Source organism: Sciurus carolinensis, chromosome 1 (genome assembly GCF_902686445.1).
Source record: "Sciurus carolinensis chromosome 1, mSciCar1.2, whole genome shotgun sequence".
Classification (NCBI taxonomy): domain Eukaryota; kingdom Metazoa; phylum Chordata; class Mammalia; order Rodentia; family Sciuridae; genus Sciurus; species Sciurus carolinensis.
Window position 1 is genome coordinate 57,270,287 of NC_062213.1, and position 27,489 is coordinate 57,297,775.

The window sequence follows — 27,489 nt, forward strand, 5'->3', positions numbered from 1 at the left end:
TTTTAAAATGCAGAATGCTAACTGATACCAAGAAGACATACATCTGATCAACCTTACTGCTAATAAAATAATGTGTATAATAATTTAAAATCTCAGAAAAAAGAAACCATATACCTAGAAATCTTCACTAATGAATTCTAGGAAAAAAATAAGAAAAAAATGATAAAAACTTTTCCAGAAAATAGGAAATAACTGCAAACCTATGATGTGGCAAGTATTACTCTCATTCCAATGCCAGCCAAATTACAGATCACATTTCTCATAAGGATAGATGCAAAAATTCTCAACAAAATTTAAGCATATCAATTAAAAAACATAAAAATAATAATTCTTAACTAAGAATTTACTCACTGAATGCAAATTGAGTTTAACATCTGAAAATCAATGTAATTTATCATAATCATAACACAATGGAGAAAACTATATTAATGTTTTAATAGATAAAGAGTAGTCTATTAAATTCAAATTCCATTTTTAGTTAAAGAACAAAAACAAATACAAACAAATAAATCCTCATTAAATAGAAGAGAACATTCTCAGTCAGAGATGAAAACCCATGGCTAGCTAATATAGTATTCCACAGTGAAAAGCTGAATGCTTTTCAACTAAAAATAGGATCAAGGCAAGCATATCCACTCTCAACATTCCTATTCAACAATGGACTAAAAGGCTAAAGCTTGGTCTCTAGCCTGTGGCACTACTGGAAGGTAATGGGACCTTTAAGAGCTAGGAACTAGTGGAAGGTTTTAGGTCACTGGGAGTGAGCCCTCAAAAGGAGTTGCAGAATGCCATGAGGTGAACAGGCCTGCTATACCACATACTCCAGCAATGATGCACTTAGTAACTACAGGCCCAAAGCAAAGTGATGAAGCAAAGGGATGACCAATTTGTCATGGACTGAAACCTCCAAAACTTGAGCCAAAATAAACCTTTCCTATTTTTAAGCTGATTATTTCAGGAATTCATTACAGTAAAAGAAGAATAGCAGTACATCACAAAAAGAAATAAAGGCATAGACATTAGGAGGAGCTACCAAAACTGTCCTTAATTTATGGATGAAATGCTTGTGTACACAGAAGAAAAAAATCATAAGAAATATACAAGCTGGCTATTATAATTAATAAACAAATTTAGCAAGACGACAGAATACAAGATAAATATATTAAAAAGATGTACTTCTAGCAACAAAGGAAAATTTAATAATACATAATCTCATTCATAAAAGTATCCAAATAAATGGTATACTCAGTGAAAACTACAATAAATATATGCATGATGTATATATTGAAAACAAAAACCGCTGCTGGAATAAAGAAAACCTAAATAAACAAAAATTGAACAAAGTTCACAGACTGAACAATCCAATATCATTAGGATGTTGATTCTCCCCAAACTGATTTAAAGATCTAATATAATCTCAAATATTAGCTGCCATTTTTTTTAGAAATTAACAAGTTAATTGTAAAATTCACATATGAAGGTGAATTACAGAATAGCCAAATCTATTTTTAAAAAGAAAAATAAATAGGTAATTTAGACTACTGTTCTCAGAATTAAGGTACAAAATTTAGTACAGCAATAGTAATTAGAGGACAGGCATAAAAATCAATGAAACAGAACAGTTTGCCCTGAAATAAATCCACACACATAATAAATTCAACTAAAGTGTCTAGACAATTCATTGGTATAAAGAAAAATCTAATTTTCAACAAAAAGTGTTTTATTTTTACTTTTATTTTTGCAGTACTAGGGATTAAATCCAGGGCCTTAAGCATGTTCTGCAGGCACACTACCATTGAGCTACAGGCCCAGTCCTTTTTATTTTAAGAAAATATCTCATTAAATTGCCCAGGTTAACCTTGAATTTGTGATCCTCCTGCCTCAGTCTCCAGAGTACCTGGGATTATGGGCATGTGGCACTGTGCTCATTTTAACAAAGATGTTTCCCCACAATGATGAAGATAATAATGGTATGATCTATTTCTTTTTTTTTTTTTTTTGTTCTTCAATATTCTTTCTTTTTTTTTTTTTTTTTTTTATTTATTTTTTTTTTACGTTTACATAGGGTAATGATGTTTATTATATTTTTCCCCTCCCCCCCACCCCTCCCACCCCTCCCACCCCTCTTTTCCCTCTACACAGTCCTTCTTTCCTTCATTCTTACTGCTCTCCTTAGCCTAACTCTAAACCTAACCCTAAACCTAATGCTAGCCCGTCCCACCCCCCATTATATGTCCTCATCCGCTTATCAGCGAGATCATTCGTCCTTTAGTTTTTTGAGATTGGCTTATCTCACTTAGCATGATCTATTTCTAATAATATTTTAAGAACTGAGTACGGGAGTCTCACCCCCTATGGTACTGGGGTGTTTTAATCTAACATATTATTTGTAAGTAATAAAAGACATGGACTCAACCATTTGTTGTTTAGATTTACAACACTCAAAAAAAAAAAAAAAAGTGCTAAGTCAGGTACAGTAGTACACATCTGTAGTCTCTATTACTTGGGAAGCTGAGAAGGAACAAAGATCCTTTAGGCACAGGAGTTCAAGGCCAGACTGGGCAACACAGTGCAAACCCTTCTCAAAAGAGAAATAAAAAAACAGTGTTCATAAATGAAAACTGAAATATGCTTAAAAGTCTAAATATTATCAATATTTGTGTTACTAGTGTGTTTAGAGAAAAACAGTGCTGTAAAAACTGATTTACCCTAACAAAACCTTATATATTAATAGTTTATAATTATATGCTTTCATATACATTGTTCATTTGCTTCTCATAATCATCAGCTATCACTTCAAAGATTAATAAAGGTTTACATACTTGGCATGTTATTTGTTTAGAAATTCCAAACTAACAATTAGGATGTGAATCCAAGTTTCCCTTCTTTCATGTACATTTCTCATAATAACATGGAAACAATTTATTGACATAAATTTCAAATTTTGACTTTTAATGCCATTAACTCAGCCTTCTAACTCTTGTATGTTTGCTCTGAATTTGGTACACCTATGTTTAACTTATTTTCTTACTTTATCACTCTTCAAATTTTCTTACTTTATTACTCTTTAAATTGGTATGCTTTCAAGCCCCTACCAACTCAAGTACTTTTCAAATTAATTAATTTTAATAATGTTTTTTCAATTAACCATTTTAATTTCTTACTAAATCCTGTAGACATCTATTTTGGCAGGTGAGAAAATTACAGTGTAATGTTCTATAAAGTATAAACATAAACTATGATTTTCAAAGTGCCATTTTCTCATTGATTGGTAGAAATTATTATAATTGAGCATTTTACCTGTGTCCGAGAAGTTGGTTTTCCTTTGGTGTCAGTAGAAAACTTGCCTTTGTTACTAATACGTGCTGCCTGTTCTTTACAGAAATTGATATGTCTATCGGCTGCATTTTCATTGAATCTCCTTTGGCAATATGGACACTGAATGTAATCTAAAACAGACAAAAACAGAAACAGATTAATAAGAGAATAACTGAAATGGGATATTAAGAATCATTGGTTTTTTATGAACAGTAATTCAAGATGCATAACATGGTTAATATCTGATAAGCAAAAACTCCCATTGCCACATAACATCCAGCCTGACTTATACGAACTTAGTAAAGACTTTAAAGAAAAAGTCCAAAAAATTCATTCTAATTTTCTAACTTTGAATCAAATTGGAGAAAAAAAGAACAAATGATAAATCTTCAGTAGAAAAGAATGAATAAGTAGAAGAAAAATATCATTTCTCTTTTATTTCTATAATACCATATGCTTTCATCCTGGATATAAACTGTATATGGTAGACTAGTTAAACCAAACCATACTAAAATACCACTTAAAATATGGGTTTATCTATAGAATCTTATATATCAATTACAGAAAACCATCAAGAAATAGTTTAATTCACTTCCAACAATTTTACTTTCTTTTAGAGGTCCTAACAGACAGAAGAAGTGATTTTTAAAAATTTCACTAACATAATTAATTCAAATTTAAGATAATGAATATTTCTAAGACAAAATATTCTTCCAGAATGTTGTAACTATAAATCAAAGTTCTTTTAATATTGAATGTCAAAATTAACCCAGAGCCAAATTTTGTGGCATTACAAAGGACCTCAACTAAATGAGAAACGAGGAATAAAGAAAAAATAAGTTTCAAAAAAAAAAAAAATCTCCATTGAATTCAACACATTTACTTTTGAATAGGCAGTGTAATCTTTAGAAATTACACTTATCTAAAGCTTGGAAATACTAAAACCTCTGATAACAAAGAAATTGTTTTTGTGTCAAGTCAAAGAGATTAAAAATTTTCTAAATCTCACATCATCCCTAAGAATTAGCACTCCCTCACTCACTAATACAAACACAAAAAGAAAAAAATGTATGCAATATCTAAATACCTCTAAAGTACAGAATTCAACTTCATGGGAAAAGTAAAGTCAGAAGTGCTTCAAAGCCCAGTTGGAGCATCTCAGAAACATTCATACAATTAAAGATAATTACTTATACTCTAAAATAGTGTTTGGTAAAGTATAGCCTATGGGCAAAATTCAGCTATCCTGTTGCCTGTTCATGTAAATAATGATTCATTGGAACAACACAGCTATGCCTGTTCATTTACACATTATCTGTGACTTACTGAAATAATGAGAGAGCTGAGTAGTTCCAACAGGGACCTTATGGCATACGAAGTCTAAAAGTTTACTTTATGACCTTTTCTTAAAATAGTTTGCAAACCTCTCCTCCTCAATAAAATGTTAAAAAATGATCCCATCTAGATTTGCTAAAGAACATTCTCTTTCCTAGGAAATAAACCTCAATCTAGAATACTAATTCTACTTTAATGAAGCTAACTTATTTCATTAAAATAAACTTCTTTAGGCTGTTCTAATAACCAATAGCCAATTGTGCTGTTAGGTCTAAAAGGCTCACAATATCTCATGTGGTTTGCCAGAACCTTGTTTTACATTTTGTTAACAATGAACAATGCAATTTTTAGCTATTCAATGAAGAAAATAATGATTGTATCTCAACCCACAGTGAATGTGATTAAATTATCTCCTAGATACTAACATTAATTTTTAAATATAATTCTTTATGCTTAAATACAAGTATTGTGATAAAAAGATAATGCATTCTGATGCTCTACAGATTTATCTTTATAATCCTAGGTAGCTGGGTAATGACCATTATTTAATACCAAAGATTTAAAGATTACGCTTCATTAGGTTCAAGTTTTGTTACATATGTATCAACAGTATTCTATATATACCAGGATCGTAAGAAGGTGGAGGAGGAGGAGGAAGTTTGCCACCCTCCTTAAGTGCCTGATCAAGGCCTTTTGCTGCTCTTATGGTGGCAATGAATTCTTCATGTTTTCTTCTCCAATTTGATGGTTTCTTTGGTGGTTCTGGCTATAAATAAAGAAAACCATATCAAAACATTTAATAAATGGAAATAAAACTTGAGGTAATGTCAAATCATTTAATATCATATATCTTAACAGGAATCCTTAAAAGACTCCTTTCCAAATTAACGTTTTATGCAATTGTACTGTATGCAACTTTTAAAATATAATTCTAATTGATGGACACTGCTTTTTTTTTTTTAGGTGTTATATCCATTTATGCTTCTAGTAATAGTGCATTTCTCGGTTTTCCTATAATCTCTCAAATAAAGTTAGCAAACTTCTGAGATTTCAACTGATTAAAAAGGTGAAATATTGTCCTCTCTAATGTGGATTTAATTGGATTTCTCTTGGGCTGAGTGAGATTCAGCATTCTTTCATTTCACTAAGAACCAACTGTACCATTTATCCTGTGAACTTTTTATATTCCTTGTCCTGTTTTTTTGTTGGGTTATTGGGTCTGTTTGTGACAATTTCTAGTAGTTCTTTAGCTATTATTCCCTCCAACAACTGCTCTGCCTTTTGACTTTGTCATAGGCCCTTTAATATGCAGAACTTTTGTTTTTTAATTTACTGATCTTTTTCTTTCATGGTCTTTGGATCTGCAGTGACATTAAGCCTGGACCATACACAAAACAAGGCAAAACAAAATGTTCCCATGTTTCCTTCTGGAACATATATGATTTCCTTTTTAAATTTTTAAATTTTAAAATTGTATTCAGTTGTAATTATTTTGGTACATGGTGTGACATACGAATTCAACTTTATTTTCTTTTAACATGACAAGGCAGCTATCAAACCACCCCTTAGCTTTTTTTTCCCCACAGAACTGTGAAAACACATTAATCACATACTAAACTCTTTTGGATTTGGGCATATTTCAATACTTTCTCTTCCATTCCACTTTTCTAACTCTTCTTAAGTTAGTATTAGCATTTTAAATATTGAGACTTTATAACATATATTGATATGACAGGGTAATCCTATTTATTATCCTTTTGAAATGTTTTCCTGGTTAATTCTTTTAACCAGTAATATCATATCTCCCAGTATACTGTATCTTCTAGTAATACTCTTTTCCAATGTCTATGCATCTAATTTCTTTTTCTTATCTAACAGTATCAGCTGGCACTTACCCTATCAGTTGCAGTTTAATCTCATTCCTGACTTTAACGGACTACCTTCAATGTCTTTTAACTAAACATGATGCTGACTCATGTACCACAAAATAAAGATTTTGTCTTTATTTTTTTAATTCTCAGCTATTCTTATTACATTTTTATTTTTTAAATCAAGAATATGTGTTCAACAAACAAAATCAAAAAATGGTTCTTTAAAACACTAATAAGTCCAGACCAAGCAAGAGAAAAATGATAAAATTTAAATGAAAAATAGTATGATATGGTTTTTACATGAAAAAGAAATTATAAAGAGACATTTCACCAATAACTTTGGTAATTAAAATGAAATGGGCAGTATCCTTTAAAAAGTATAACAAAACAGGTACCAGAAGAAATAGAAAATCATAAGTCATATTTTAATAAATGAATTTATGGGGCTGGAGATATAGCTCAATTGGTAAAAGTGCTTGCCTTGCCAGCACAAGGCCCTGTGTTTAATCCCCAGTACTGCCAAAAAAAACAAAAAACAAAAAAAGAATTTACTAGTATTAAAAGCTTTCTTACAAAGAAACCTTCTGGTCTAGATGCCTTTACTTTTGAATTCCTACAGACAACCTTACACAAAAATCCTGAGAATAAAACACAAGAAAGCAACTTTCCAAATGGATTATGAGAGCCACAAAACTTTGATAAAAGGAAACATTAAAGACCCACATCATTCATGGTTATAGATAGAAAAAAAATCTTAAATATAAAAACTTTCTTAAGGTAAATATCTGCTCATAACTTTATCTGCTCCATAATGAATACTACTCATCTACTGGCAAGTATGACTGCTCCTTTCTACTTTTCTTCTTATAGTATGTTTGTATCAATATAAACTAACAGGTTTCTTATTACTCATCATTGAATGAATCAGGTTTTCCTGGCACAGCTACTTGCAAGAGATTTTTGGGAAGAGAGGCCTAAGGTAGCCTTCCAGGCTACATATCAGCAACAATATTCTGTGTTAGACCAGATCCAGACTACTTACTGCAAATAAGATCCTTTACTTTAAGGTGGCAGATTCTTACTATCTGATCCATGGGACTCCAGAAACTTTCAGGACTTTCCCTTATCAGTACCTTAACCTAGATCTCAACTGCTTTGCACTTACATGTGTTGGTAGTCTGTGCCTTCAGTTTTACCAAGAATGGAGTTCATGCAATTGCTTTGCCCCGACTGCTTATAATTTTGTGGAATTTCCTTGATCCAGGTTAATACATTGAGAACCATGCTACAATGTTCAAATCTTCTAAAACACCGCTTCTCAAACTTTAAAGGGTATATGACTTACCTAAGAATTTTGTTAAAAGCAAATCTAACTCAGTATCTGTGTGGGACCTAAGATTCTGCAAATCCAGCAAGCTTTCAATACAGCTGGTATTACTGCTCTATGGACTACACTTTTGGGAGCAAGGCAATAAATTAATTAATGCAAAGCAATGGTTCTTACTTTGCTTTAAAAAAATATTAAATATTCAGCTCAGTGGTAGAGCACTCACCTAGCATGTATGAGGTACTGGGTTTGAGTCTCAGCACCACATATAAATAAATAAAAATAAAGGTCCAAAAAAATCAAAAAAAATTTAAAAATGAATAAATAAATAAATGTAACTCCCTATGAATAATTTTATTTAATCTCCACAGTAACCCCAAGATAGATACCACTTTTATCACCACTGTATAGGTAAAGAGAAGCATACACAGATTAAATAGCTTGTCCAAAATAACATTGCATGTTGCACAACTGGAGTCAAATCCAGGCATTTGGGCATACACATAAGGTTATACAGACTTCAAGGATTGGGCTAGTTTATCCACTTAAGCTAATATAATTGTAATATCTGGCAGGCTACTAAGAAAAACTTCAAATAATGATTTTTATACCTTATTCAAATTTCACCATTCTTTGTATTCACAAAGTATTCACAGACTGTAAAATGAAGATGAACATTTGATTTTCCTATTAAAAAATAATTTCATTACTAAGATTTATTTCCTTTGGAACTGTTCCCCTTATACCCTGGGAAAAAAACTATTAGCATTGAAAACAGGGCTTTGTTTCAAAATTATTCAATCAGATACTTCACTTAGACCATTTCACTGAAATGACCATTTAAAACTGTATCTGAAAATATATTTAAGTGATTTATTCTTAGCTATAACATATGATAGATATTAAGAGACTATCACAGGAGGTTCTTCACTTTGGTTCCAAGAAAGAAAAAAAAAGGTAAAAGATATATGTGGGACAACTGAACAACTGAAAAATCTTATCCCCAGAAAGCATAATATAAATTATAAACACCGGTCATCATTCAAGTCATTAAGGCAATTTCTATTATGCTAACAATTTGTTATAATTTATGCTAACAAATTTATAAGAAAAAGCTTTACTTTCTGTATATAAATTTAAGAGGTTATAGTAATGGTAAAGAGTTCAAATTTTAAATTATATCTTAAATATTAATAATGACTTAAAAAGAATGTGTGAAGATATTTGTTTTAATTATTTCCCACTGATAGGTAAGCAATTATCTCTCCAGTGGTACAAAATTCTCACTGTAATTGTTGAAGTTTGATATGGTACTTCTCTGTCCCCTTTACAGTTAAAATTGCAATTAAAGTGTAAGTTTATGAAAATTTTAAAACTGAACACATACATAGAACTTTATGAATCATAGCATAACATAATTATAATTTTTAATATACATAACAGTAAGGATAATACAGTTCAAAAGTTACCCTAGGTTTAAGAGGTTTTACTGTTGGAATATCAGTTCCTTCAGCTCTTTGTCTGCTTGAATCAAAAGTCTTCCGTTTTTTAGTGGCAGTTTTCTGACAAATGGGTCCATGTTTTTTCTGTTAAGAGAAGAAATGCACATATTATTTTCTTCCCTATAGAAGAGAACATTAGAAAACTTAAGTTGAGAGCAGTTTAAAAATCTGAGCCTAACTGAAACAATGAAGATTCAAATAATGATAAGTACACATTGTCTTAACTATAATTTTTTAAATGTATATATAAATGCATACCATATGTAATCTTTCTTACAGCAAGAAATTGTAGAAAATATTTGTGCAAAATTTTGCTAAGAAGGAAAGGAAAAGAATATAAAATCAAACTACTTGTATGAAAAGCAAAGGTCTTTACACCTAAACATGGATACTAGAAAAAGAATGTAAACAGAGAAGAATGCATTTATTTTAGTATTACCAAAAGTTAACAGAAATAATGTGAATTACCAAAAGTAACGTAATAGTTGTACATTAATTTAATGTTAACACAAAAACAAAAAGATAAAGTGGTCCTATATCTATCTCTTTCCCCCTTCTAGAATTCACACTTTTTACTTATCTTCACCTAAGATTTCCTATGACTTTGACTTATTTTTTTTTAAATATCTAGTGTTCCATTCCTATAGGGTTTTTTGTTTTTTAAATAGTTGCCAACTCATTCATTTTAAATACCAGTAAAGTTCCCTTAACTAGACTTTAAATAAACAATTAGATTAAAACAAATCTTCCTTCACTATATACAGTATATTGACTGATACATTACACTATATGCATTTTTTTTCTTTCATGTTCTAATAAACTCTGAAGAAGCTGGAACCATCAAATTTTATCTGGAAAAAAAGTAAATCTGAGAGTTGGCTTATTTGATTGAAGTCATGGAGTCTGTTAAGCTTTCAGTAGACAATTAGTAATCAACTGTTTCACAGATTTGGTTTCAATTTCATTTCAACAAATAAGCACTATAATTATAGCTATCAGAATAAGATTTCTTAAGTAATAAAAATGAGGCTAGAATGTGATTTTCTACTATACCCATGTATGTCTATTCTCACAATTTGGTTGTATATGTCGAGTACATGTAGAGTTTATTTTCAAACCTGATTATACAAACTGTAGTTGTTATAATTATATCATTTAATTAAATATTAGATAAATAAATGAGGAAGAATTGGCTTTTTTTTTTTTTTGTCTGTGAAAATTCAGTTGACGGCTTTGAAAATACTTTGAAAAACAGTGATTTGATGAGAAAAAAAAAAATCCCTACATGTTTCTAAAGGATTACAAAAAGTAAAATTATTTAGGTGTCTACTGTCAGAAGAACATTTTTGATCATTAATTCCTCATTTTGCTTTAAAGAAACAAACTGGAAACAAGAAGCTGCAGGGTAGATTTTGCCAGCAGATCCCTATTTTTAAGATATTATTTATCAAAGTTTTAATAAATACATAATTATGTTCAAAGTTAAAATATTTATGGTATGTAAGGCATAATTTTTATTTTTTTCATATTTAGCTAATTTTTATTAAACTTAATTAGAAGGGCTTCTATTTGAATAGATTAGGCAACTAAAACTAAAGAATAAATAATATATTTTAGTTGTACTTATATATTGTAAAACAAAATAAATTTTTTCTTTGGAATATCTCAAACACAGGAGAGTTGAGAGATTAGTATAATGAACTCCCATGTACTCTTCACCTGCTTGGACAATTAACTGCATTTTAGCACTTTTGTTTCATCCATCCCTGCTTTTTTTCCCCCTGAAGTATTTTAAAGCAAATCCCAGGAATTATATCATTTTGTATCTATAAATATATTATTGTATACATAAGAGATGTTTGGTAGCCAGGCATGGTTAACATGCCTGTAATTGGAGGCTGAGGCAAGAGGCTCACAAGTCTAGGTCAGCCTAGGCAACTTAGTGAGATCCCGTTTCAACATAAAATAAAAAATAAAAAAACGTAGGATGTGGCTCAGTGGCAGAGGAGTGCCCTTGGGTTCAATGTCAAGTACCAAAGGAAAAAAAAAAAGGAGGGTGGGGCGGTTTTGTTTCTGTTTGTGTGCGTGTGCTTCTGATAATATAAACTCTGAAGTAAAGAAAACACTCTGGATGAATGACACAAGTGAAATCCAAACTCCTCAAGAAGTTTTACCCAATATCCCTTCAAAACTTATTCCACATAAGTTCATCCCATGAGAGTTATTGAAGTACTGCACAATTACAGATTTCTTAAACCCCAAAGGAAAAAGGTATAGAATCAGTCTACTCACTAATGCTACTGGAAAGAATGTTCTTCCACAAATTTTGCAAGGCAACAATTCTCCAACTTGGACAACACTTCCATTTCTAAAACAGGAAAGAATTTTATAAATAATTTCTGTAGCTCAAATTGTGAAGCTTCAAATTTCAATGTCTTAGTTTCATAGGTAATTGTTAGTTCTTACAAAAAAATACTGTTTCATTTCAAAATAAGCAAAATTATCAATTAAAATGACACAAGGCTTAGAATTATCAGTGATCAAAAAGATCATGGTAAATGAGAGTGATTAATAACCAAAGTGACAGTATTAGAAACGTCTAGTTTTCTTGCTATTATTTAACCAAACTAATTTACCATTTCTCTTAACTTATAAGCTATTTTCACTGTAAATTAGTAACTGTAAAAATCAAATTAATTTTATTAATCTTCAAGGCAAAAAGAATTATCATTGATTTTCTGGTTAAGTGGCTTCCTGACATAACCTAGGGAAACTACAATAAAAAGAATTTTCTTCTATTATCTCCAGAAAACTGAAAGTATAGGCTAAAAGGGTAAGATCACTGAACTAGGATACAAATTTATTATGCAAATTTTCATTCTTTTATATATATAATACTTACATTAAGATTTGCTGAACCAATAAATTCAGGTATTCTGACCTCATGAGCACAATTCATTAAATAATGAAGAAGCAGCTACAATTTCCATTTAATTAAAATTAATATATCCATCATGTACCTACATTCAACAAATTATACTATTTTTTTTAAAAACTACATTATTTGAGACTCCACATAACTGAATCCATTTGTCATTTTATTTTCTAGCTAATTATCAACCTAAATTTATTTTCATACCAGTAATTTTCTAAAAGTGATACTTTTGTAAACATATACAATTTTCCGGTATTTTGTTTAATATTTTATTGTTAAAATTATTTTACCATATGAATGACAAAAATATTTTCTTCTAGAAGTAACCTTAAAAAGTATGAAAAAAAATGTCAATTTTGACTCCATATAATATGTTCCTAGAGCTTTTAGTGAGATCACAGAAAACTAGTGAACTAAACCAAAATAGGCAATGGTGAGAAAACATTCTAATATAGCAAAAGAAAAACTTTTTCATTCGATCTTTCTAGTATTCCACTGCCCTATTTTACAGGTAAAAAAGTGACTGTCATCTCAGTGAGACACCATGTCTATATAGTTGCAGTTAAGCACTAAACATTACAAAAGCAAAGCTAATATACTCCTGATTTGTCCTTTATATAATACCAGGGACTAGGTTATTTAAGGACAGCAATTTCACTTATCTGGATCCCTTAACTCCATTAACAATCCAAAAGGCTGAAGCAGTTACTAGATAGACTAACCATTAAGTTCATTAAAAGATGGCATTGCCAGTAAATCGATGGAGTTGGACCATATAATGCTAAGTGAAATAAACCAATCCCAAAAAAACAAGGCCCAATGTTTTCTCTGATATGCAGATGCTAATTCACAACAGGGGTGAGACTAGGAAAGAACAGACTTACTTTAGATTAGGTAGAGAGGAGTGAAGGGAGGGGAGGACACGTGAGGGTAGGAAGGATAATAGAATGAAACAGACATTATTACCCCATATACATATATGACTGTACAACCGGTGTGATTCTACAACATGTACAACCAGAAAAATGAGAAATTATACTCCATTTAAGTATGATGTATCAAAGTGTATAAATGCATTATACTGTCATGTATAACTAACTAGAACAAATTAAAATAACATAGTCAAAGTACATGGCATGTTTAATAGTCTATTAAGCTTACAGTTATCATGTATCCCCTTAAATACTAAGCAATGATTTAAACTTCATCAATACGCAATTTTAAAAATATATATTTCATTTGCTTATAAGTATATTTCAGTATCTACTTCTTGAATTGATAACAAAGCAAAATCTTATAAAAATGAACTATTGAGGCTGTAGTTCAGTGGTGAAGCACATACTTAATCATGCATGAAGCACTGGCAATTCCACTCCCCCAAATTTAACTACTGAGAAAAATCAATTGACACATTGAAATAATCTGAGTACCTATTTGAGTACCTACCAGTTACCAAGCAAATACCAAGTAATAGTAGCACAATGGTGGAATGACAAAACCACTGCTGTCATAAAGCAAACACAAGTTTATTTGCTTATTCTATATATCTGAGAACAAATCATCTTCCATTTTTTATACAAAAAACAGAAAACTAATAGCTATAATATTACCATACAATAAAATCCAGTTATTAAAATTAATTTTCACATGTCATCAAGCATGTTTAAAATTTCTTAAAGGAAAAGAAAATTGCTGTCACTAAAAGGCATAAAGAAAGAATACATTTAAAAAGCAGTTATCTCAATAAAAAGAAAAATCTTTGTGAAAAGTCACTACTTCATTCAAAACGGATATACACAAATTTCTAATGCCCTGCTGTATTTGCTGGTCAAAAAGCATACCATTGTGGTTCATGAAATACAGCACTTGCACATGTGTTGATGTCAAGATCTACTGAAAACACAAAACGTATACCCAGAGGTCATGAAAAATAGGTTAGGCTTTGGAGTTCAAAGCCACAGTTTCTTCTAATGATATTCACTAAAGGAAATGATAGTGGTTGAAAGGGCACTTGAATTTGTTTACTATTATTTAACTTCAAGACCAACTCTGTCACTAAGAACTATAAATCCCTGGGTAAGATTTTAACTTCTCTAAGGTTCAGATTCCTCTTGTACAAAACAAACAAGTTAGGTTAAATAACATATGTGGCCCCCTTATACCTGTAACATACTATAATGTAACACAATTTTACTCCTTACAACTACATTAGCAAGAAATGTACATGGATGACAATGCATCTTTTTTACTAGTATAATATTTTTGAAAAAGTTCCTCAAATATAATAATGATTAAACTGATGCAGATGATGAAATAAATATTTTAGGAGTATGTACTATGTTGATGAATCATTTCTACTTTTCTACCTATAGAGCTGAGAAACTGAAAGGATCTATAGCGAAGAACATTTTGTCTCCTTGTTGGAAAAGTCTTCACACTATGTGAACTACAAGGAAATGTATGACTAATCACATGGGTAGATGTGTTATTCAACTTTGGTAGCTGTGAATAAAATACGACAAGAACAATTTAGAAGAAGAAAAGTTTATTTTGTCTCAAGGTTTCAGAGTTCTGTCCATGGTCAGCCAGTGTCATTGCTCTGGGCCCTGGTGACATTGGCTCTGGGCCCTGGGTGAGGGAGAGCATCCTGGCTAAAGGGCAAATCAGTAAAGTTACAGAGACCACAGAAGCCAGGAAACAAAGAGAGCAAGGGAAAGGGTGCCACAGGGAATATGAACCCATTCAGGGCATATCCCCAGTTACCCACTTCCTCCAGCCACATCCCATCTGCCTACAGATACCACTCAGTCCATTCAAACTATGGACTGATTAGATTATGGGTCTCATAATCAAATCATTTCACCTCCAAACATTCTGCATTTTACACAGGAACTTTTGTGGACACCTCATATCCAAACCATAACACTGCACCCTGACCTCCAAAAGCTCATGCCCAACTTGCAATGCAAACTATACTTATTTCATTTCCAAGAGTCCCCATAATCTTAAAAGTTCCATCAGTGCCCAAAAGTCCAAATCAACTCTCTTCTGAGTCTCAAGGCAAACTCTTAGCTGTGGGTCCCCCAAAAAATAAAAAGGAGGCTACATATATCCAAAACACAATGACATAGGGGAAACATTCATATTCCTAAAGAAGTTATGGGACCAAAGCAGGATTAGAATCCATCCAGGGAAATGTTAGGTCCTGCAGTGTCACATCCAGCATCTGGATGCATGATGAGATGTTCTCTCCAAAGTGCTTGGAAATTCCCACCCCTCTGGCCTCGCTGGTTGCAGTGTTCATGACCTCTCTCTTAGCCTGGTTCTCTAGCAGCCAGCAGCTTTCCTCAGCAAACAGTCCACACTGGCATCCACTAGGCATCTCTTAATCTAGGGGTCTACACTGTAGCTTTGGTTTCCTTCTCAAAGCTTCAGGTATTTCCCTACCGAGGGCTCCCCACAGGGACTCAAACCCAGCCACACATTGCCTGGTCTCCAAGGTCTTCCTTTGAAATCTCAGTGGGAGTCTCCATGATCCCCTACCTTCAGCAACCTGCACTCCTGCAGAACCAGCACTGCGTGCAAAATCCCAAGGTCTACAGATAGCTTGAGTAACAGTCAGCTGACTTGACAAAAGGTGCAATGGTCTCTGAGTTGTTAGGTGGCTGAGCACTGTGAAACAAATCTTAGAAAAAACAATTTTCTGCTCACCTCTGTACGAGCAGGGTACCCTCATGGTCTCTTAACGGAGTTTTCACTTCTACACTCCTGAGCCTGCAATGGGCTGGTCTTGCCAATTCTTAAAATGCCCTCAAACCATCTTTCCTACTGTCTCTGTACAAAGTATTAATTTTCTCTTTATTTGCTGTATTCTCTTTAAGAATCATACCTTCCTTGGCCCCAATCATACAGTACTCTTCTGGCCAAACTACAAATGTTTTTTTAAGTCTTCCTTCTCTGCTTTCTGCTCCTGATTCTCACAGTATCCTTGGCTAAAAGCTGCCAGAAAAAAATCCATGTCACTGACTGAATGCTGTGCTGAAATTTCCTCTGTCAAATTAATTAGTCTACAACTTTTAAATTCATCCTCACACAAAGTCTCAGGACATGGGCAAAATGATGACAAGTTCTTTGCCAGAATGTAACATGAATGGCCTCTTGTCCAATGCCTAACAGAGTCCCTGTTCCCCTCTAAAACTTCAAAAGTACAGTCTTTACTGTTGGCATTCCCCTTGGCATTCTGGTCTTCTGAGCTCCTACCAGAGTCATCCATTAAGCTCTGCTTACCACATTCTAAGGCTTCTCCAGCCTGCATCTCCAAACTTTTCCAAACTCCTCTCATAAACCATTTCCAAAGGCTTCTGAATTACATGGGCAAATCATAGTAACAACTGCACTCCTGGTGCCAATTTCTGTGTAAGTCAGCTTTTTCCTGCTACAGCCCAAATACCTGACAAGAACAACTTAGAGAAGGAAAGGTTTATTTGGTTCATGGTTTCATAGGTTCAGTCCACCTCTGGCCAGTTCTATCACTCTGACGCCAACATAAGTTGGAGCTTCACGAAGGGCATAGTAGAAGAAAGTTACTCAGTCCATAGCAGCCAAAAAGCAAAGAGAACAGCGGGGAATATGAACCCTTCAGGGTACACCCCTAGTTATCTACCTCCTCCTCCTTGCCTACAGTAACCACACCCATTACTCCATTTAAACTAGGATGAACTGATTAGCTTATAGCCCTCACAATCTAATCATTTTCTCTCCAAACTTTCCTGCATTAACATAGGAACATTTGGGGGATACCTCCTACTCAAGTCACAACAGATGTAGTTTAGTATTTGCTAAACTAGGATTCTATCTGTTCAATCTACCTTAAAATTTGAAAGATCCAAGATGTTACATATTAAAAGACTTCACGATCTTACAGAAATAAAAATTACTATTTCCAAGGCATGTAGGCAAATTAGACTAACCTCTCTTAAGTGGCAAAAACTAGTAAATTTTGAAACATGAAAATAGATAGATGACATTCAGAAGGATTGAATATTGTAGCACAGCATCAATGCTGTCAAAGAAGCATTTAACTGATGGGTAGAACTAAGTCAAGTCAATAAAACACTTTAATACTCTAGAATTCTCAAAAAGCCAATATATGTTAAGAAAGTTATCTAACACACACTGATTCTGTTCTAAGTTGTTAACATTTAGTGTCTTCAAAAATTGCCACCACAGGGTCTAAAATTGTATTTTTATGTAATATTAAACAAGATAAGTGATATAAAGGAATATATAGTATCTAAAATAACCATAAAACTCTAAAATGTATTCACTTAAGAAACAGGAGAGAATATTTTCAAAAGAAAAGAAATCTTGGAAAATAAAACAGTTTTGGACACCACAGGAGCATGTCTATTTGCTCCACTGGCAGTCAGTTTTATGTTCTATCACACTTCATCTGAATCTAACCTTTAACACTCAACAAACTTCTCTTCTGGAGCATATCTATACCCTTTCTTCCAAAGATCCTTTCCAAAATCTGCCTGGTTCCAGACTAATGATCTCCAAAATCTCACAAGATTTTCATTCTTTAGCTCATCTTAGGAGACTTCAACAATCACATTCGACCTACTCAAGACACAACTTTCACCCTCCACTCCACACTAGTTACTTGCATTCTAGTTCAGTAAAAACAAAACAAAACAAAAAAACTTTGCCAAAATGACATAGAAAGTCCGCCACCTCTGAACTCAAAATCCTCAAGCCCTTTCATTTTCTACAGTTCCCTGTACCCAAAGGCAATCACAGTCCAAAACTATTAATATACATTTTAACTCTTTCGAGAGTCAAGAGAGATGCCATTTACAAAACTTTTATTATAGTATATTGCTATAATTGTTCTATTTTATTATTAGTTATTGTTAATCTTTTACTATGCTTAATTTTTAAGTTAAAATTTATCATAGCTATGTAAAGGAATAAAATACATATAGGGCCTTTGATTATGTCATGGTTCAGGTATCCACTGGTAATCTTCAAGTGTATACCCACAAACACTACTGTAAACCCATTTCTGGCTGCACTTTCCTTTCTACCTAGAAAGGAAACACGTTCAAAAAATAGACTTAAGAGGCAGGCTCTTAAGTCTGTAATCCCTGACTTAGGAGACTGAGGCAGGAGGATTGCAAATTTAAGACCAGTCAGGCAACTTAGCCAGACTTTGTGTCAAAATAAAATAAAAAGGACTAAGGGAGTTCAGTGGAGGTCCTTGGCCTAACATGTGTGAGGCCCTGGTTCAATCCCTAGTACTGCAGGAAAAATAAGGAAAGAAAGAAAAAAGGAGACTTATTTAATGAGAAGCCCTCCTCCTAAAAGAGATATTTAGGACTAATCCTAAGCAGCACAGTTTCTGAGACATTGACATTTTCTGCTTATTCCCTGCCTACCTCTCATTCACTCCCTATTTGTATTGTAGGCATACTTATTAATCCTAACCACTATATTAAAACAGGTTCTTTCCTTGATTTAGTAAATATTTATTAAGCACCTAACACAAGATAAGAACTGTTCTAGGAATCCAAGAATAAAAAAAAACAAAAACTCCAATCTTATGAAGCTTCTACTATTCTAATGGAGGAAGTAAAAATAGTTAAATAAATAATGCCAGGTGGTGATAAACACAATGAAGGAAGAACAAAATAAGGGGAAGAAAGAGAGTCATAATGCTATCTTTGGGAAATGTACAGGATCAGGGAAAGCTTCACTAATGTGGGGAGTTAAAGACTTAAAGAAATGAAGATAACTACTCACCATTAAATTACTAAATTGTTAAATTTGAATCCTGCTTTTGCATCCTTATTCTGCTGATCTTTCTGCAGCAGGAGGTACTATTGATAAATCTCTTCAATCTTTAAATTCCTTCCTCTCTTGGCTTCTGTTTTTTTCTCCTAAGCCCCAAATTTCCAGATTTTACAAGCTAAGCAGGGCTTGGATGGGTTAGTATCTGGACTTCCTAGGAATATCAGGTGCTGCATGTATGTTTTTCTAGGACACAGTTTCTTCTCCATTTTCTTTTAATGACAATTTGTAAAATTTCTTTAGACTCTCCCACCCTAATTTCCTGTCGTGCTCAGTTCTAAAGCATTAGTTTCTTGCAAGTTTCTTCCCTCATTTTGTTAAATACGGTTTGCCTGGATGATTGCACCCACTTGCATAACGTATGTCAATAACTACTAAACCAAAAGCTCCAAGTACATAGATATTTCCAAGCAACTATGAGACCTTTCCACAGGATACCCCCAAGTACTACATAAACACATTTCTAAAGCCAAACTCATTACCTCATCCAGAAAACTTGATCTTCCTCTTAAAGATATTACCCAACTCCTAGTTAAAGCTAGAAAGCTGCTTTATCTTTGATTTCTTTCCATTTCACATATAGCAGTGATATCTCAATTTTCTACCTCAGAGGTATCTTCTAAATCTGTCCTCCCTTTTAATTCCTCATTCCAATGCCTTAGTTCCAAATCTCACCACATCTAAGCATTTCAGCCTCTTTCTTCTTCTGTCTATCCACATCTATCTCCCGTACCGCCATAATTACCTAGGGAGATGGATGACATATTATGTTTTACCTGCTGTATTTCACTGCATAATTGGCACCACTGCATAATCAGTGCCTCCTGTTTTTTGGTCCAAAATTGCACAACTGTCACATGGTATAATTCTGTTCATCACCTCACTTAAAAGGTTTAGAGTAGTAATGTATTTACAGTGGCATATGGATACTCATTTGTCTTCTCATGCACTGCAAGGACAAAGCTTAGAATTTTCAGTGTACACACATGGTCAGTGTATTTTTGAAAGTCAATTTGTGGTGTGTTTAGAGGGCTGCAGTACTAAAGGTAAGCACATCTTATATGAGTGGAGCTGAGGACAATGCTCCGATTACTAAACCAAGGACAGCTGTGCAAAATCTTCAGACACAGATTAAATTTTCTAAGTCCATACTTTGTAATACTGTAGTAAATTTCCTCAAGTATATTATTTCAACTATAATGCACAAATCAATAACAACTAATGGGTTAACTTTTTTTTCTCAGATTGGAAAAATGTACGCCAAACATCATAAAGAAATGATGTCTGTAGGTTTGGACTATTCAATTTTAACATATTTTCAGAAGTATTTTGTGTATCCCAAACTTGCACTAAGGGCAGTTAATAATTAAAGATTTTTAAGTACAATCAGCCTATTTCTTTAAAAAAAAAAAAAAAAAAAAGCTTCACATACTGGTTGTACCCCAATTTAAAATTTTTTTCTTTTTTCTTTTTAGATATACATGACTATAGAGTATATTGTATCCCAATTTTTTTTGCAAAACAAAAAAAGGTATAAAATATGTGACAACTGTGTGGTGAAATACTGCACAGTAAGGAATACTAGACTATCTTTAGTCATCTAACACACCTCCTATTATTTTATCCATCCAATAAACATATACTGAGAGGGTCTTCAATGTACTAGACATTAGCTAAATGCTTTAAGTATTCAATAATATAATAGTTTAGTATGCAACAACAGTTTTTTATAGCTAAGAAAGCTGGGGTTCTGATTAAATAAATGACCAAGTCATACAAATAAAAGGAAACAAAGCAAAGATTCAAATATAAGCCTCTTAAATACATTTGACATTAAAGTATCTGGTATCCAACTCAGTACCCAAAATACAATGAATGCTAAAAAAATTGATAAAGACAATTATTCAGTGACTTAGTATACATTTATTCTAAGGAAAAACAAAGCAGAAACTTTAATGGGACATAATGGTTATCTTCAACTAGAAAAAGGGCAATGTTATAGAAGAACAATTTCATTTCTAATCAAGTTTCAGAAGGCAATACTAAGATCTAATAATTTTAGCAACCTAAGAGTCTGTCATAATTGTTATAATCACATTATGAAGAAAATGACAGTACTGCATATAAGGATAAAATCTGCTTAGATTTTTATCTGCTCTTAATTTTACGAAAGATAACTTCTAAGAGATTGGAACTCTCCTAAATCTAAACCTTCCTTTATTGTTCTTAGATACATCTCACAACTTTAAGGTGAAAAGAAATGAAAGGTTTAGTTTTAATTGTTCAAACCATCCAGAAGTGCTCAGTTATCAACTATACAAAATATGAGCATTAACTTAAATCTGGTTTCAAAATGTAGTGTCCAGTGTAATAGCTCATCTCTTTGACAATTCAGGAGCATAAAAGCCCTAGAAGATCAAAAGTGGTATTTGATTTACATGCAAATAACACTACAATATATTATGCAAACGTGAAGATTTTACACTAGATATTACAATATTATGCAATAATGCAATATAATGTTTATCAGACACTGTCAAAGCACTAGACTTAAATTTCCAATACAGGGAAAAGACATGTCTACCATGTATCAATACTTATTAAATGAAGGCACAGATGAATGAATTAATTAACGGCAACCTTAAAATTCAAAGTTTTAGTCTTTGCAAATGTGCTCTAATTTGGAACCAATTTTTTAAAAGGAGAAGGGGTAGGGAAATGAAGTAAGAAAGGCCTGTCTTCTTTCAACAGAAAACTCAAGAGCTTTATTAGGTTGAAACATCTGACCAAAATTCAACTGTTTTGCCAGACAAAAAGGAATTTTTATATATTTCAACCTAATTAATTACAATTAGACACCTTATAGTTTAGCACCACATCCTATTTTGTTCCAAAAATATCAACTACTGTTTAACATGAAATATCATAAGCTGGGCCCATAAAACATGCCCATACCATACTATATCAGAATCTATGTATTTCTCCACCCATGGAATGTAATATTATAACAGGCTTCCATTATATTTTAAATATAATTTTAGTAAGGTTTCAATAGTACTACCAGAACTGTTAAAAATGTAAGGTCTACAAAATGGGTAGGGCTTCAACTGTTTTTATTCTTTGGTACATTTCCAGGGCAGAACAGTGCTTAGAATACATAAGCAAAACATTAGATGATGATCATTGCTTTAATTGCAGATGTTGAATAAAATAATAAAAATATGCACACTAAAGCAGTTCATGTGCATTATAATAATCTTATGAGAATTCCAGAACCCATGCACCAATACACTTTGTCATAATATCACCAGGTTATCTTAAGATAATTTAAAAATAAGTTGCCTCCAGAGGAGTCCACTAAACGAGAGTATCTTGAAAGAAAAGAGTACTATCAGTAGTACAACTTCTTATTTTATGGGAAATTCAAAAAATAAATTAAGTAAACAAGATCTTCCGAGGTCACTAGCTGCAGCTGCCCACAAATGGAGAACTGTCAGAATTCATCATCATCGAGGTGTTCAATAAGTGTTTTAGCTCAAAAGAAAAGTATGAAATAAACTCATATTATTCCCCTTGCTTTTAGGTTACTAAGGAGTTACCACTTACCACTTTTCACTTCATAACATAAGTATTTTACAATCACGCAACAATACAAAGGATTCATGAAGTGCCTTTGCTTATTCTTAATTTCACCTGAATCCATGTAAATTAGGAGAAAACAGAAAGCTAAAATCAAGACAACCGGATCTTTCTATCTGAATGCTTGTTCATCATCAGAAGGATTAACAATTTAAAAAAAATTTTTTGAAGCTGTTGTTGCCAATGCTGGTTTTTTTTCCTTCCTTTGTTTTTAAGCGACTGCTGTCCTTACACAGGATAAAATGGGTAGAGAATAGAGGAAAAGTGAAAGAACTGGGAACAAAGCAAAATCTGGAGTCATGGTTACAGCACAAAGATAAACCCAAAGATAAGGAACCAATACTGGTTCTACCTTACACAACCCTGTGAATAAACCATTAAATCCTTGTGGTAATCTATTGTCCTAGCTCTAGAGCTGGCCAGCGACACTGCCTTAGGAGATGCTCTGGCACCTCTCTGATGGAAGATGCTGCACAAATGGAAAAACGGTTATCTAGGGAAACTGGCCAAGAAAGTGTCAGAAGCTGGCTGGAGGTGGGAGACAAATCCCGTGGAACCAGCAAAGACTTGGCAGTGGGGAGGCCGTGGACATTTACCGAGACCAGTTTGCAAGGAAAACAAAATCTGACCAGAGCCTGTGATTATAGCGATTACAGGAAACTCAGGAGTTCCGCCAAGACCAGAAAACGGCAGGAGAGGACGTGCAGGCGTGAGCCAGAGGCAGGCTCCGGCTGTGGTGGGGAAGCCCAGCTGAAGACCGTCTGAGGTGGGGCAGCCTGGGAGTCATTCGCTCCTTGGCGCCGGGGGCTGTCCAGCTCCCGCCTGCCCGGGCCTCCGCAGGCGCGGCGGGAATCCCCATCCCGGACCTGCCTTCGCCTCCCTGGGATTGGTGTTGAGGGCCCCCAAGTGCTCCGGAGCCGCGCTAGAGCCCCGGCCCGCATCCCTTCACCTCCTCACCTTCCAGCCCCTCCATTGCGCCACCGCCTCCGGCTCCGCGAGACTCTTTCTCAGCAGCACCCGCCGCCGCCCAGCTCCGGCTGTAGCAACCCAGCCGCACCTCCCACCAGCTAACATCCCAGCCTCCCATTGGTCCGCTCAAGGGGGCGGGGCTCCGGAGGGGCGTGGACGCGGCGGGGAGCGGCTGGGACGTGCCTGCCGCTGTCTGAGCAAGGCTCCTTCAGTTTCGCGACTCTCGCGGTCACCCTCCTGGGAAGACTGAGCTGTTTCAAATTGTGTTCTGCGATCCAACAGCGCCTTTGTTCGACTCCAAGTCCGTTTTGCTTCTTACCTTAGTCTCCTTTTTAGAATATCTCAGCGCGTCATGGGCTCCCCATCACCAATCAGTGCAAGTATGTCTTCTTGCCTCTCCTTCTGCGGGAGCTCCATAAGCAAAAAAGCAAACCATACCGACCTCCTGGTGCTCTACATTTGTATGCAGCACTCTTTCCATTTCCCTGTCTTCGGTCACACGACTTGGCCACAGGGTATTCCCCTCGACTTTTATTTTCACACACAGCTTCATGAGTTAAGACATCATTTTCCTTGAGAAATCATGTTTTCTGTCCGGGATTGTGGGACTGAGATTGCTAGAACTCCTTGAAAACAATTTCCTCAGCTTGGGCCAAAAATTAGAAGTGAAACCTAACCCTCCCCCATCTTCCTCTACTCCTGACCTACCCTGACCCTATGCTTTATCATCCTTGAGCCAAAATAGTGTGCTGGCTTAGCTAACCAATGAGATAACATCGAAACTATGCTTGATCAGGGAGTTTAAACTGGGGAGCTAACCAACTACACAAACCATTCCATTAGCCTTCTTTAACATTCTTAACACATTTCACCCCAACTAAGTTTCTTTGGAAACTGAATTTAGGAGTGATAAACTGTTTTGTTTGTTGACTCTAGTATATATACCGGCAAGTCATCAATATCTATGTATTGTAAATAACAAACCTTACATTATTTTTCTTATTAGTTTGTTTAGTTGAAAAATCTTAACATGTTGTCTAACTTTTGCCTATAATTAAAAGTAGGCATCTTACAAACAAGTAACCTTTTAGAAGGAAGATTCTTACTACTATCCACTCACATGAAGTTATTGTTTTTAAAAAGTAAATTTGAGGTCTGAATGTCTCATTGGGAAGGTGCTCTAAGTCACTTGAATGTTGTAGTCCATCTCTTGTATGGAATCATGTAAATAAAACTGCCTCCATAACTGGGCACGGTGGCAAATACTTGTGTTCCCAGTGACTTGGGGACTGAGGAAGAATGATGGTAAGTTTGAGGCCAGCCTTAGCAATTTATCAAGACCCTGTCTCAAATTTTTAAAAAATAAAAATAAAAAGGGTTGATCATGCAGCTCAGTGTTAAAATCTCCTGAGTTCAATCCCGAGTACCAAAAAAAAGAAAAAAAAAAAAAAGAAAAGAAAGAAAAAGAAAACTTTAATATGCCTGAATTGCCTCCTGCCCTTCCCCTGGTATTGCCCTCTCTCCTGTTCTGACATCCTGGGCCTAGCTGATCAGATGGCAGCCAGGTAGGCAGGCAATCCAGCTACTCTAGAATGAGGATGAAATGGTCCCTTTTCCTCCTTCAGTGGTGCTAAACCAGAGTTAGAAATTTGTTTATTTATTCATTTGGTTGGAAGTGTGACTTTTAAAGGACATGAAGGAGGAAAAAGTACACATAGAAGAAAATGCAAAAATAGAGAAGCCATTTACTTTACAAGTTACAAATTAAAGTTTCTTTACAAATTACAAGTTCTTGAACTGCAGTGAAGACAAATATTGAATTGACTGACAGACTTTATTGGACATGAAAATCTACAGTAATAATAATAATGGTAATGACAGAAATGTCAGGCATGTTTTGGGTCCTTTTATATTCTTGTCAAAGAGACAATTCTACAAAGTAGATACTACAATCTTTATTTCTCAGAATTAAATTCTTCATTGTCTAGATGTCTCAGAGTTAAATGATAGAAACTGAATTTAAATTGCTCTAATTCTAAAGTTAATAATGCTTTCATTGGGTTACCCACTTCCTTGCTTTCCTTGTCTTCTAGCTACATCAAATGTTTAAATCCAAGTGTTCAGACAGGCTGTTTAATCTTAATTCTTTAAACATGCTTGTTAGTCTTTTCTGTAGGTATTGGGCTTGCAACATTTTAATACTACAACTACCTTGATTCCTGCAGCTTTTCTCTGGTACTGACTCCTGAATCAAGAGGACTTCTTCCTTTCTGCCTTCATAAGTTTCTTCCTCAGCTTCCTACATGCCTGGCCCGTGAGTCTCTTTGTGTTCTTTACTGACTTAACTTCCTCAGTGTTCTATTCCACTTTTCTGATTCATTAATTCAGCAAGTATTTATGGATTACATTCTGTTCTTCAGGTCCATTTATCACTAACCAATTGCTAGAATGTATGAAGCTCAGTTTCTTTTCTTATGTTCCTAACAGACATCTACTATATATACATACTATTTTTAGCTGCCAAGTGATCTTGTTGGTTGATATAAAAGAGATCTTCCCACATTCTTATCATATTAAAAGCAAAGTTTCAGAAATGTTACTGACTTGACCCAGACAACAAAACTGGGAAGTAACTGAAGTAGATATTGAACCCTTATCTTTTTATTACCTCATCTCCATGATTATTTCCACTTTGCATTATGTTCCTCACAACCACCATTCCCTGAAGCTGATCCACATTTTTTCTTCACCTTCCAGAGGGTTGAGCAAGTGACACATATCTCCTTATTTGGAAGCTACAGCCTTTTGTTGGATTTCGCACAAAGTTCAAGTTCCCTTTCAAAGAGAACCTTTGGTTCTCAGATTATTTGTAGAGCACAGCTGAAAGAGATTCTGAATCTCAGTAAGGACACTGTTTCATTTATCATCTCTACCTTGTAGGACATTTCTTCCTTCCATGGCCATGAAAGGAATTGCCACAATTTCATATACAAAAATCAATTCATATATTTGGTAATCATATTGTAATGATAATTTTCATCAAAAACAAAAATATATTTCCTTTGAAGTGGGCTGTGAAGAGTTTTATAGATTGAGGAAGCACATTTTGAGTGGTCTTTTATTAGTTTTAATTTTCAAATTGAAGTAAAATAAAATTCTTTACATGTTCAGGGCAGAAATAGTGATAGTTTACCATTGCCTAGGACAATCAGAAAGCAAGGTATGTAGCCTGTCAGTGGTAGAGATTTGTTGAGAGAAAGATGTCCTAGACAAGAAAACACTAAGAAAAGGAAAGAAAACCTTAAAATAGAGAAGAATCTGAAGCAAACTTTGTTTCCTTCCACCATTGTAGAGCTACTCTATTAATAGTGTGACAGGGATTATTCTCTCTCTTCTCTTTCAGTTCCCCAAAGAACTATAATTTCAAAAAGAACCTCTGTTCTCTAACACTTTCATAACTAATTTCTAGTTGCAAAACAATAAAGTTTTTCAGTGTTCCATATGATCCCACTTATCCATCCTTTGCTACCAAAATTTCAAATAAAGTTTCCATTGCAACTGAATTCTACTAATTAAGGTATTTATTGAGGTATTCCTGTGTGCACAGCACTATTCTGGGCCTCATAGGGAGCTTCAAAGAAACTCTCTCATTTCTAGGATGTTAGCATCTATCAAAGAAAGTCCTGGACAAGACATAACACAGAGCAATAGAGGGGGTATGTGTCGTTAAGTCTTAGTTGT

General features: G+C 34.0%; 1 protein-coding gene across 1 annotated transcript in view; it reads right to left on the reverse strand.

The window, feature by feature from the left end:
* The window catches only part of Zc2hc1a (zinc finger C2HC-type containing 1A), a 47,122-nt gene extending 23,402 nt beyond the window's left edge, over nucleotides 1-23,720 (reverse strand). The window contains exons 1-5 of the mRNA XM_047548378.1: nucleotides 23,434-23,720; nucleotides 11,646-11,721; nucleotides 9,321-9,437; nucleotides 5,278-5,419; nucleotides 3,301-3,449 (exon numbers count right to left, since the gene is read on the reverse strand). Coding sequence (XP_047404334.1) covers nucleotides 3,301-3,449; nucleotides 5,278-5,419; nucleotides 9,321-9,437; nucleotides 11,646-11,721; nucleotides 23,434-23,720 — 771 coding nt within the window. The remainder of the gene's footprint in view (nucleotides 1-3,300; nucleotides 3,450-5,277; nucleotides 5,420-9,320; nucleotides 9,438-11,645; nucleotides 11,722-23,433) is intronic.
* Nucleotides 23,721-27,489: the final 3,769 nt, after the last annotated feature.